This window comes from Triticum aestivum, chromosome 2D (assembly GCF_018294505.1).
Source record: "Triticum aestivum cultivar Chinese Spring chromosome 2D, IWGSC CS RefSeq v2.1, whole genome shotgun sequence".
NCBI lineage: Eukaryota > Viridiplantae > Streptophyta > Magnoliopsida > Poales > Poaceae > Triticum > Triticum aestivum.
In genome coordinates, this window is record NC_057799.1 from 118,897,460 (window position 1) to 118,911,510 (window position 14,051).

A 14,051-nucleotide genomic window follows, 5' to 3' on the forward strand; every position below is an offset into this window, starting at 1 on the left:
GATTGGTGCTTCACCTAGCGGTGCTTCTAAGACATAATCTTTCTTGGCTACTATGAGGATGATCCTCAGGTTCCGGACCCAGTCCGTATAGTTGCTGCCATCATCTTTCAGCTTGGTTTTCTCTAGGAACGCGTTGAAATTGAGGACAACGTTGGCCATTTGATCTACAAGACATAGTGTAAAGATTTTAGACTAAGTTCATGATAATTAAGTTCATCTAATCAAATTATTTAATGAACTCCCACTCAGATAGACATCCCTCTAGTCATCTAAGTGAAACATGATCCGAGTTAACTAGGCCGTGTCCGATCATCACGTGAGACGGACTAGTCAAGATCGGTGAACATCTCCATGTTGATCGTATCTTCTATACGACTCATGCTCGACCTTTCGGTCCTCCGTGTTCCGAGGCCATGTCTGTACATGCTAGGCTCGTCAAGTCAACCTAAGTGTATTGCGTGTGTTCCGAGGCCATGTCTGTACATGCTAGGCTCGTCAACACCCGTTGTATTCGAACGTTAGAATCTATCACACCCGATCATCACGTGGTGCTTCGAAACAACGAACCTTCGCAACGGTGCACAGTTAGGGTGAACACTTTCTTGAAATTATTATAAGGGATCATCTTACTTACTACCGTCGTTCTAAGCAAATAAGATGCAAAAACATGATAAACATCACATGCAATCAAATAGTGACATGATATGGCCAATATCATTATGCTCCTTTGATCTCCATCTTCGGGGCACCATGATCATCTTCGTCACCGGCATGACACCATGATCTCCATCATTGTGTCTTCATGAAGTCGTCACGCCAACGATTACTTCTACTTCTATGGCTAACGCGTTTAGCAACAAAGTAAAGTAATTTACATGGCGTTATTCAATGACACGCAGGTCATACAAAATAATAAAGACAACTCCTATGGCTCCTGCCGGTTGTCATACTCATCGACATGCAAGTCGTGATTCCTATTACAAGAATATGATCAATCTCATACATCACATATATCATTCATCACATCTTCTGGCCATATCACATCACATAGCACTTGCTGCAAAAACAAGTTAGACGTCCTCTAATTGTTGTTGCAAGTTTTTTACGTGGTTTGTAGGTTTCTAGCAAGAACGTTTCTTACCTACGTATGACCACAACGTGATTTGCCAATTTCTATTTACCCTTCATAAGGACCCTTTTCATCGAATCCGTTCCGACTAAAGTAGGAGAGACAGACACCCGCTAGCCACCTTATGCAACTAGTGCATGTCAGTCGGTGGAACCTGTCTCACGTAAGCGTACGTGTAAGGTCAGTCCGGGCCGCTTCATCCTACAATGCCGCCGAAACAAGAAACGACTAGTAGCGGCAAGAAGAATTGGCAACATCAACACCCACAACTGCTTTGTGTTCTACTCGTGCATAGTAACTACGCATAGGCCTGGCTCATGATGCCACTGTTGGGAATCGTAGCATAATTTTAAAATTTTCCTACGCTCACCAAGATGCATCTATGGAGTATACTAGCAACGAAGGGAAAGGAGTGCATCTAGATACCCTTGTAGATCGCGAGCGGAAGCGTTCCAATGACCGTGGATGACGGAGTCGTACTCGCCGTGATCCAAATCACCGATGACCGAGTGCCGAACGGACGGCACCTCCGCGTTCAACACACGTATGGTACAGCGACGTCTCCTCCTTTTTGATCCAGCAAGGGAAAGGAGAGGTTAATGGAGATCCAGCAGCACGACAGCGTGGTGGTGGATGCAGCGGGATGTCGGCAGGGCTTCGCCGAGCTTATACGAGAGAGAGAGGTGTTGCAGGGGAGGAGGGAGGCGCCCAAGGCTGTAGTATTGCTGCCCTCCCTCCCCCCCCTTTATATAGGCCCCCTGGGAGGGGGGGCACCGGCCAAACCCCATCTAGGGTGGGGGGGGCGGCGGACAAGGGGGTGCCTTGCCCCCCAAGGCAAGTGGGAAGCCCCCCACCCTAGGGTTCCCAACCCTAGGCGCATGGGGGGGAGGCCCATGGGGGGGCGCCCAGCCCACTAGGGGCTGGTTCCCTTACCACTTCAGCCCACGGGGCCCTCCGGGATAGGTGGCCCCACCCGGTGGACCCCCGAGACCCTTTCGGTGGTCCCGGTACAATACCGGTAACCCCCGAAACTTTCCCGGTGGCCGAAACTTGACTTCCTATATATAATTCTTCACCTCCGGACCATTCCGGAACTCCTCGTGACGTCCGGGATCTCATCCGGGACTCCGAACAACTTTCGGGTTTCCGCATACACATATCTCTACAACCCTAGCGTCACCGAACCTTAAGTGTGTAGACCCTACGGGTTCGGGAGACATGCAGACATGACCGAGACGCCTCTCCGGTCAATAACCAACAGCGGGATCTGGATACCCATGTTGGCTCCCACATGTTCCACGATGATCTCATCGGATGAACCACGATGTCGAGGATTCAATCAATCCCGTATACAATTCCCTTTGTCAATCGGTATGTTACTTGCCCGAGATTCGATCGTCGGTATCCCAATACCTTGTTCAATCTCGTTACCGGCAAGTCTCTTTACTCGTACCGCAATGCATGATCCCGTGACTAACGCCTTAGTCACATTGAGCTCATTATGATGATGCATTACCGAGTGGGCCCAGAGATACCTCTCCGTCACACGGAGTGACAAATCCCAGTCTCGATCCGTGCCAACCCAACAGACACTTTCGGAGATACCCGTAGTGCACCTTTATAGTCACCCAGTTACGTTGTGACGTTTGCACACCCAAAGCACTCCTACGGTATCCGGGAGTTGCACGATCTCATGGTCTAAGGAAAAGATACTTGACATTGGAAAAGCTCTAGCAAACGAAACTACACGATCTTTTATGCTATGCTTAGGATTGGGTCTTTGTCCATCACATCATTCTCCTAATGATGTGATCCCGTTATCAACGACATCCAATGTCCATAGTCAGGAAACCATGACTATCTGTTGATCAACGAGCTAGTCAACTAGAGGCTTACTAGGGACACGTTGTGGTCTATGTATTCACACATGTATTACGATTTCCGGACAATACAATTATAGCATGAACAATAGACAATTACCATGAACAAAGAAATATAATAATAACCATTTATTATTGCCTCTAGGGCATATTTCCAACAGTCTTGCCTTCGGATCTGTGATAGAAGGTGTACCCAACAGTCTCCTTTGGGTATCCTATGAAGACACATTTCTCCGATTTAGGTTCGAGCTTATCAGGTTGAAGTTTCTTCACATAAGTATCGCAACCCCAAACTTTAAGAAATGACAACTTTGGTTTCTTGCCAAACCATAGTTCATAAGGCGTCGTCTCAACGGATTTCGATGGTGCCCTATTTAGAGTGAATGCAGCCGTCTCTAAAGCATAACCCCAAAACGATAGCGGTAAATCAGTAAGAGACATCATAGATCGCACCATATCTAGTAAAGTACGATTACGACGTTCGGACACACCATTACGTTATGGTGTTCCGGGTGGCGTGAGTTGCGAAACTATTCCGCATTGTTTCAAATGTAGGCCAAACTCGTAACTCAAATATTCTCCTCCACGATCTGATCGTAGAAACTTTATTTTCTTGTTACGATGATTTTCAACTTTGCTCTGAAATTCATTGAACTTTTCAAATGTTTCAGACTTATGTTTCATTAAGTAGATATACCCATATCTGCTCAAATCATCTGTGAAGGTGAGAAAATAACGATATCTGCCACGAGCCTCAATATTCATCGGACCACATACATCTGTATGTATGATTTCCAACAAATTAGTTGCTCTCTCCATAGTTCCGGAGAACGGTGTTTTAGTCATCTTGCCCATGAGACACGGTTCGCAAGTACCAAGTGATTCATAATCAAGTGATTCCAAAAGTCCATCATTATGGAGTTTCTTCATGCGCTTTACACCGATATGACCTAATCGGCAGTGCCACTAATAAGTTGCACTATCATTATCAACTCTGCATCTTTTGGCTTCGACATTATGAATATGTGTGTCACTACTACCGAGATTCATTAAAAATAGACCACTCTTCAAGGGTGCATGACCATAAAAGATATTACTCATATAAATAGAACAACCATTATTCTCTGATTTAAATGAATAACCGTCTCGCATCAAACAAGATCCAGATATAATGTTCATGCTCAACGCTGGCACCAAATAACAATTATTTAGGTCTAATACTAATCCCGAAGGTAGATGTAGAGGTAGCGTGCCGACGGCGATCACATCGACTTTGGAACCGTTTCCCATGCGCATCGTCACCTCGTCCTTGGCCAGTGTTCGCTTAATCCGTAGTCCCTGTTTCGAGTTGCAAATATTAGCAACAGAACCAGTATCAAATACCCAGGTGCTACTGCGAGCTCTGGTAAGGTACACATCAATAACATGTATATCACATATACCTTTGTTCACCTTGCCATCCTTCTTATCCGCCAAATACTTGGGGCAGTTCCGCTTCCAGCGACCAGTCTGCTTGCAGTAGAAGCACTCAGTCTCAGGCTTAGGTCCAGATTTGGGTTTCTTCTCCTGAACAGCAACTTGCTTGCTGTTCTTCTTGATGTTCCCCTTCTTCTTCCCTTTGCCCTTTTTCTTGAAACTAGTGGTCTTATTGACCATCAACACTTGATGCTCCTTTTTGATTTCTACCTCCGCTGCCTTTAGCATTGCGAAGAGCTCGGGAATTGTCTTATTCATCCCTTGCATGTTATAGTTCATCACGAAGCTCTTGTAGCTTGGTGGCAGTGATTGAAGAATTCTGTCAATGACGCTATCATCCGGAAGATTAACTCCCAGTTGAATCAAGTGATTGTTATACCCAGACATTTTGAGTATATGCTCACTGACAGAACTATTCTCTTCCATCTTGCAGCTGTAGAACTTATTGGAGACTTCATATCTCTCAATCCGGGCATTTCCTTGAAATATTAACTTCAACTCCTGGAACATCTCATATGCTCCATGACATTCAAAACATCGTTGAAGACCCGGTTCTAAGCCGTAAAGCATGGCACACTGAACTATTGAGTAGTCATCATCTTTGCTCTGCCAGACGTTCATAACCTCTGGTGTTGCTCTTGCAGCAGGCCTGGTACCCAGCGGTGCTTCCAGGACGTAATTCTTCTGTGCAGCAATGAGGATAATCCTCAAGTTACGGACCCAGACCGTATAATTGCTACCATCATCTTTCAACTTTGCTTTCTCAAGGAACGCATTAAAATTCAACGGAACAACAACACGGGCCATCTATCTACAATTAACATAGACAAGCAAGATACTATCAGGTACTAAGTTCATGATAAATTTAAGTTCTATTAATCATATTACTTAAGAACTCCCACTTAGATAGACATCCCTCTAATCATCTAAGTGATTACGTGATCCAAATCAACTAAACCATAACCGACCATCACGTGAAATGGAGTAGTTTTCAATGGTGAACATCACTATGTTGATCATATCTACTATATGATTCACGCTCGACCTTTCGGTCTCAGTGTTCCGAGGCCATATCTGCATATGCTAGGCTCGTCAAGTTTAACCTGAGTATTCTGCGTGTGCAAAACTGGCTTGCACCCGTTGCAGATGGACGTAGAGCTTATCACACCCGATCATCACGTGGTGTCTGGGCACGACGAACTTTGGCAACGGTGCATACTCAAGGAGAACACTTTTATCTTGAAATTTAGTGAGAGATCATCTTATAATGCTACCGTCAATCAAAGCAAGATAAGATGCATAAAAGATAAACATCACATGCAATCAATATAAGTGATATGATATGGCCATCATCATCTTGTGCTTGTGATCTCCATCTCCGAAGCACCGTCATGATCACCATCGTCACCGGCGCGACACCTTGATCTCCATCGTAGCATCATTGTTGTCTCGCCAACTATTGCTTCTACGACTATCGCTACCGCTTAGTGATAAAGTAAAACAATTACATGGCGATTGCATTGCATACAATAAAGCGACAACCATATGGCTCCTGCCAGTTGCCGATAACTCGGTTACAAAACATGATCATCTCATACAATAAAATTCAGCATCATGTCTTGACCATATCACATCACAACATGCCCTGCAAAAACAAGTTAGACGTCCTCTACTTTGTTGTTGCAAGTTTTACGTGGCTGCTACGGGCTTAGCAAGAACCGTTCTTACCTACGCATCAAAACCACAACGATAGTTTGTCAAGTTGGTGCTGTTTTAACCTTCGCAAGGACCGGGCGTAGCCACACTCGGTTCAACTAAAGTGAGAGAGACAGACACCCGCCAGTCACCTTTAAGCAACGAGTGCTCGCAATGGTGAAACCAGTCTCGCGTAAGCGTACGCGTAATGTCGGTCCGGGCCGCTTCATCTCACAATACCGCCGAACCAAAATATGACATGCTGGTAAGCAGTATGACTTATATCGCCCACAACTCACTTGTGTTCTACTCGTGCATATAACATCAACGCATAAAACCTGGCTCGGATACCACTGTTGGGGAACGTAGTAATTTCAAAAAAATTCCTACGCACACGCAAGATCATGGTGATGCATAGCAACGATAGGGGAGAGTGTTGTCCACGTACCCTCGTAGACCGAAAGCGGAAGCGTTAACACAACGCGGTTGATGTAGTCGTACGTCTTCACGATCCGACCAATCAAGTACCGAACGCACGGCACCTCCGAGTTCAGCACACGTTCAGCTCGATGACGTCCCTCGAACTCCGATCCAGCCGAGTGTTGAGGGAGAGTATCGTCAGCATGACGGCGTGGTGACAATGATGATGTTCTACCGACGCAGGGCTTCGCCTAAGCACCGCTACGATATTATCGAGGTGTAATATGGTGGAGGGGGGCACCGCACACGGCTAAGAGATCAATGATCAATTGTGTGTTCAGAGGTGCCCCCCTGCCCCCGTATATAAAGGAGCAAGGGGGGTTCGGCCGGCCAAAGGGGAGAGGCGCGCCAGGAGGAGTCCTACTCCTACCGGGAGTAGGACTCCCCCCTTTTCCATGTTGGACTAGGAGAGAGAGGGGAAGAGGTGGAGGGGAGCAAGGAAAGGGGGGCGCCGCCCCCCTCTCCTTGTCCTATTCGGACTGGGGGGAGGGGCGTGCGGCCCTGCCTTGGCCTCCTCTCCTCTCTTCCACCTAGGCCCACTAAGGCCCATTAAGTTACCGGGGGGGTTCCGGTAACCTCCCGGTACTCCGGAAAAATCCCGATTTCACCCGGAACACTTCCGATATCCAAACATAGGCTTCCAATATATCAATCTTTATGTCTCGACCATTTCGAGACTCCTCGTTATGTCCGTGATCACATCCGGGACTCCGAACAACCTTCGGTACATCAAAACATATAAACTCATAATATAACTGTCATCGTAACGTTAAGCGTGCGGACCCTACGGGTTCGAGAACTATGTAGACATGACCGAGACACCTCTCCAGTCAATAACCAATAGCGGAACCTGGATGCTCATATTGGCTCCCACATATTCTACGAAGATCTTTATCGGTCAGACCGCATAACAACATACGTTGTTCCCTTTGTCATCGGTATGTTACTTGCCCGAGATTCGATCGTCGGTATCTCGATACCTAGTTCAATCTCGTTACCGGCAAGTCTCTTTATTCGTTCTGTAATACATCATCCCGCAACTAACTCATTAGTTACAATGCTTGCAAGGCTTATAGTGATGTGTATTACTGAGTGGGCCCAGAGATACCTCTCCGACAATCGGAGTGACAAATTCTAATCTCGAAATACGCCAACCCAACAAGTACCTTTGGAGACACCTGTAGAGCACCTTTATAATCACCCAGTTACGTTGTGACGTTTGGTAGCACACAAAGTGTTCCTCCGGTAAACGGGAGTTGCATAATCTCATAGTCATAGGAACATGTATAAGTCATGAAGAAAGCAATAGCAACATACTAAACGATCGAGTGCTAAGCTAACGGAATGGGTCAAGTCAATCACATCATTCTCCTAATGATGTGATCCCGTTAATCAAATGACAACTCATGTCTATGGCTAGGAAACATAACCATCTTTGATCAACGAGCTAGTCAAGTAGAGGCATACTAGTGACACTCTGTTTGTCTATGTATTCACACAAGTATTATGTTTCCGATTAATACAATTCTAGCATGAATAATAAACATTTACCATGATATAAGGAAATAAATAATAACTTTATTATTGCCTCTAGGGCATATTTTCTTCACTAAGGGGACCGGCCCCCCTCTCCCTTGCCCCTATATAGTGGAGGGGTGGGAGGGCAGCCACACCACATCCAAGGCGCAGTCCCTCCCCTCCCCAACACCTCTCCACCTCCGCGTGTGCTTGGCGAAGCCCTGCCGGTGAACTGTCACTCCACCACCACCACGCCGTCGTGCTGCTGTTGGAGCCTTCTTCCTCAACCTCTCCCTCCTCCTTGCTGGATCAAGGCGTGGGAGACGTCACCGCTCCGTACGTGTGTTGAACGCAGAGGTGCCGTCCGTTCGGCGCTTGGATCATCGGTGATTTGGATCACGACGAGTACGACTCCATCAACCCCGTTCTCTTGAACGCTTCCGCTTGCGATCTACAAGGGTATGTAGATGCATTCCTCCCGTCTCGTTGCTAGTAAACTCCATAGATTGATCTTGGTGATGCGTAGAAATTTTTTAATTTCTGCAACGATCCCCAACAGGGGGGAGGGGTAATAATTGTTGTCCATGTATTAGGCCTTAATTTGGGCAAAATTCGGCGGTGGACAAGGCTTGCTATTGGGTTGAATTACAGGGAACTGTAAAGCGCAAATGACTAAATATAGGCGAGATATAAACCATAATTGCCTTTTGTGCCACGAGACCCAGGAGCAGATGATTTCTTCCGGGTGGTCTCTGTATTCTATGGTTTTCTCTTGTTTTATTGTCTTTCGATTTTCAGGTTTCTCGTGTCTTTACACTTATTTTTTATTTTATTTTTTCCTTTTTAATATGTTTCTAGATAATTATGATATTTAAAAAATATGCAAACCATTTAATTTTTCTAGTAATCTATGAACCATTTGTAAATCACTCGAACATAATTTAAAAAATAATGAGAACCTTTTTAAAAATTATGAGGAATTTTTGTAATGTGTGAACACTTCTAAAAAGTATTTGAAGATTTTTTTTTAAAAAAATGTGTCAATTTTCTAGAAACCCATGAACACTTTTATAAAAGTTACATGATTTTTTTTAAACTTGTGAGAACATTTTCAAAAGTAGATGAATTTGTTAAAAATACGTGAATATATACTTAGTTATATTATTTTTTGTAAAGTATGCAAACCTTATTAGTTATGTGCACGTTTAAAAAAATATGAACACTTTGTAAAGCATATGTATATTTTCTAGAAATGTGCAAAAAAAAAAATCATGATTTTTTTTAAATATGGGAACACTTATTATCATGAATATTTTCAAAAATACGATAACAGTTTATTTATTACACGAAATAGTTTTTCAGTTAATGAAATGGTTTTTTTATAAGGAGACCACTTTAATACCAGAAAAGAAAAGCTGAGAACTAAAGAAGAAAGTGAAAGGAAAAACACTTTTTGGGCCCCACGCTTTTGAGGTGGGCGTGTGGGTGACGCCGCACTATAAACATCTCCCCCAATAATCCTAAAAAAAAAATCTCCCCCGGTAATTTTGAAAATGGTATTAGCATAGCCTAGTATCCCCTTATGAGTTGCCTAAAAAAAATCTCCTTATGAGCCCCACAAAAGAAAATACTGTATCCCCTTAGGGCTCCTTCCACTCAAATGTTTTTCATTGAAAAAAATTCGAGGTCATTTGTTTCGTAGAATTGAATCCTATGGGAAATTTCACAGGGAATAATTTGCACTATATTCCACAGTAAATCTAACATCCACTCAGACCTATTGAAACTATTCCTTTGTTTTTCATATGATGCAAACATCAACCCAAAACAAGCTCAAATCCTGTAGGAACTGAATGGGCATTGACATTCCAATCCCATGTTTTTTTATTCATATGCTTTCGTAATCATGCTAATCAAAGAGGCCCTTATTAGGATGGTGGCCTCTTTGATTCGCAGGAATTTCGAAACGCAAAAGCAGGAAGAATACACGATTGACGTGGCATGTCCACTTAAATCCTGCCCAGCTAGTAAAGAGTGTTTGATGCCATAGAAAAAACAAAGAAATTGTAGAAAGAGGTTGCACACGCCTCTTGGTGCTAAGGGCATCTCCAACGCTGATCCGTAAACTAGACACCGCATCCGTCCGCGGACAGAGGGTGACCAGTCCACGAACACGGATACGAGAGCCGGTCATCCAGCGTTGTCCGCATATATTTCAAACCACATTTCAACTAACCGGATGAAATTCATCAAACACGACAGAGTTCATCAAAGATCAGATAGAAAATAGCATAAATCATCCATACATATCATGCAAATAAGTCTAGTACAACAATAGTTTAAATTCAACGACAAATAGTTCAAATTCCACTAGATTAACCGGATGTTCAAGTTTTTTTCCGTAACGGGTTATGTTGTCCCATACATACTATCCCTTGAGCTTCATCCAACAGTGTATGTGCGTAAATGGTCTGCCCTCTATCATGTGGTACATCACGACAACATATACAGGCTACACAATGTGTAGATCAACATTGAGTGAATGCATCAATCAATTAACAAGTTGAGCAAGCAGCAAAACTTACGATTCCCCGGCTGCCGCGCGCAATGACTATCTTGCCTCCGGCATATCAACCGCACCACAAAACATGGTGACGGTGGTCTGGATGATGTACCATCGATACACTAACGACTTCACATTGCGTTCATGGATGATGTGCATGTTGTACGACACAATGTGCTTTCGCGCGTTAAATGAATCATGCACGCGCTGCCAGAAGAGCCCCCTTCTGCTCCTGCCTACGAAATCCACAGATACAACCAATCACGCATCGCACAACAACTCATCCTCCATGCTCGAGTACCCCGTGTCCTTCATACTCTAAAAAACAACGTGAAGTTCGAAAATAAGCCCGATGGCATTTGACCAAACAACTGTCAAGCGTGGTGACCGCCATGGACATCGTCGACCAAGGGTGGTGGGGGGGGGGGGGGTACCTAGCTGTGACGGATCTTGGGTGGACGGTGTTGTAGTACAAGGTGAGCGGGTGCATGGGTGGTGGTTGCAGATGTCCGGCAATGCCTGGGTGGCGGCCGGAGAGGTACAACGGCGACGGAGGAGGGGGCGCAGATGCAAGCAAGAGGGAGTAGGGGCAGAATGGAAGAGAATGAGACCGGGAGGGATTTGAGTGGGCCGAGGGTTCTCGGAGTCCTACGTAATTGTTGTCCGGACTCTCGCGAACCCCTCCATTTAGGGGGAAAAGAAGGTCCGAACCGGCCGGGGGATCGATAAATGTCCTCGTTGGACGGTAAACACGTCTGGACCGTGCGGGCCGAAGGGATGCAGACAATTTAAGGATCCGCTATAGGATGCCCTAACTAAATCGAATACTGTTTGCACTGCAATGGACTTTCCAAACTGAACACATCCTAGCTAGGGCAAACGAGTCTGAACCTAACTAAACCGAGCAGAGCTCAAGGTAACATGGCTGTGCGTGGACCCATTCTCCATCCGGATCCAGGAGTTGACAGAGAAATGCTTTTTTTCAGCGACCTCAACGATCCTCGCCCCTCTTGGCCAGTCACCGTACCCTCCGTGCCCCGTGTGCCGCGCGAAGCACAGCCACAGTTTCTCGTAGGGGCAGCACCAGTCCAGCCCGTGGTTGTGCCCCACGAAGATCGCCTACACAATACAAGATAGATGCACACATCAATTAGACGTGCTAGTACTCAGAGTTTCAGAGTTTCAGAATTCAGATACCTTAACTGAAGGCCTGTGGGCAAGAGCGTCCATCATGCCCCATTCGGCCACCTGTGGCGCCACGTCTTCCTCGTTGAGACTGCCGACGCAGGGCTTCCTGACCTCGCTCGTGGCCTTCGGAGCCACCTTGACGTACGCCGTGCTCGGTACGTGCCAGAATACCAGCTCAGGGATCCTGCCATCTGGATTGAGGAACCGAGACTGGCTGTGGAACCACGTGACCTGTGCGCAGGATACGACCTCCGGGTAGGATCCGCCGCCGGAGTCGAGGAAATACATGAGCAGAGCAGGGTCATGTGGCTTCTCGTGCGAGAGCACCTGCAGCACGTAGTTGGAGACGCCGGGCCAGAGCTCCCGGGGGCCGACCGAGGAGCGCGACAGCCCGCAAGCCCGGTCGAGCTCGGCCGTCATCAGCTCGACCCGCGGCGTGCCCCGGAAGATGCACCCTGGGTCCGGCTCTGGCATGGCCGACGCGGCAGGCGGGCAGTGCACCGGCGGGACGCCCGCGGGGGAGAACCACTCCGGCGGCCACTCGAAGGGCATGTCGTCGTGGTTGCCGAACACCGTGGACCACGGGACGCCCCTGCGCCTGGCCGGGGAGATCGCCCGGTCCCAGTACAGGCTCGCGTTGGCGACCGGCACGTTGTTCGCCGTCACGAGGTCGCCGAGGTACACCACGAAGTCTGCGGACGATTCCTTCAGAAAATTCCTAATTTGGACGAAACTAGTAACTAGAATCCGCTTGAACAGGGGGGAGGGAATGGGGCGGCCACCAGACTGGACTAGCACGCTCACCTGGGTTCTCGGCGTCGAGCACGGCGGCCATGACGCGGTCGGAGGCGTCGTCCTGCGCGGGGCCCCAGTCCGTCCAGGCGTTCTCGCCGTAATGCAGGTCGGCGAACAGCGCCAGCTTGAACCGGCCACCCGGCGCGAACCGCAGCGGCGCCGGCGAGCGCGGCCCCGCGGCGCCCAGAGCCAGCACGGCGGCGAGCAGGGCCACGGCAGCCGCGAGGCGGCACTGCCACCACCGCATCTGGCGCGCGCTCGGTGGACGGTGGCCGTTAAGCTCTGTTGGAGTCAAGCGTGGATGAATGTGGCAGCAGACCCACGATCCAATATCTGGGGAAAATTTCGAGGAAAAAAAAGAAAGCTGCCTCTGCACCGCAGCTCCGATCGGTCACGGTCACTGTCGGCGGAGAAGTACCTGGCACCTCACCTCGTAAAGCTCGTACTAGTACGTGAAAACGAAAGGAAAAAAAAAAGCTGGAATATGCGGCTGCATGCACCGAGAATATTCTCGGTCGGCACCAGCGGGCTCGTCGTCTTGCGAGTCGAGTAGAGTAGATACAAGGCATACAGCAGTCCATGCCGAACACCGCCACGACCAGACTTTAGGACCCTCCTAGTTGTTTCTCCAAAAATTGAAAACCGGAAATTTAAACAGACAACACACTTTAACTTTCTTGCAGGGGAATGCATGTTAAAAAATGTTAGGTTTAGGCGACTCAGGGGCGATCTCGCCGCAGCCGCGGGACCTTGGTCTCGTCGTTGTCGGCTATGTTGCCATGCACGCCGCCCGACCGTGTTATGGCCCTGTTGCGGCCTCGTTCGCCCTCGCACCGCTGAACCCTCGTGTTCCTGGCGGTCCCGTTGGAGATCAGATCGGTCAGGAACGTATGGGCAGCGCCGGGTTCGATCGTCGACAGGGGTCCGCTAAGGATAGAGATGGGATCGTTGTAACCAAATCAAGAAGCCCTAGGGTGATCAAGGAGCCGGAAGCCAAGGCTTGTGACCCTCCTGACCGGGTTCGTGCACGAGCCCGACGACCTGCGATGTTGAAGAGAGCGGCGGCGCCGACCACTCCCGTGCTACCAGTGGGGCTCGAGTCTGGGGCATCTGCGGCGAATCTGAAGGCTGGTGGGGGCGATGACGGGGCTCCCTTTGTGGACGCTGCCCGCCCGAAGCCAGCTGACAGGGAACCTGCGGAACCTGTGACGAAGAACCCAGATGCAAGTGTTGTCGTTGTCGTATTTGCCCCAAGGATGGTCGTGGCTCCAAAGCTGGTTAGGGATGACTTGGATTGCAGCAAGGTTAAACAAATGCTAAATAGGTT

General features: G+C 47.7%; 1 protein-coding gene across 1 annotated transcript; it reads right to left on the reverse strand.

Moving 5' to 3' along the window:
- Nucleotides 1–11,528: 11,528 nt before the first annotated feature.
- Nucleotides 11,529–13,138, reverse strand: LOC123048999 (probable inactive purple acid phosphatase 16). Its single transcript, XM_044472009.1, has 3 exons — nucleotides 12,734–13,138; nucleotides 11,939–12,621; nucleotides 11,529–11,860 (listed from the first exon to the last, which is right to left on the reverse strand). Exons 1-3 carry the CDS (start codon nucleotides 12,969–12,971, stop codon nucleotides 11,633–11,635), a joined length of 1,149 nt encoding a protein of 382 aa, XP_044327944.1. The 5' UTR covers nucleotides 12,972–13,138; the 3' UTR covers nucleotides 11,529–11,632.
- Between the last annotated feature and the right edge of the window lie 913 nt (nucleotides 13,139–14,051).

Coding starts and splice junctions, on each gene's coding strand:
- LOC123048999 (XM_044472009.1), bottom strand. CDS start 12,971: ATGCGGTGGTGGCAGTGCCGCCTCGCGGCTGCCGTGGCCCTGCTCGCC. Junction 12,622..12,733: donor GCTCGACGCCGAGAACCCAG/GTGAGCGTGCTA, acceptor AATCGTCCGCAG/ACTTCGTGGTGTACCTCGGC. Junction 11,861..11,938: donor CCCACAGGCCTTCAGTTAAG/GTATCTGAATTC, acceptor TGTATTGTGTAG/GCGATCTTCGTGGGGCACAA.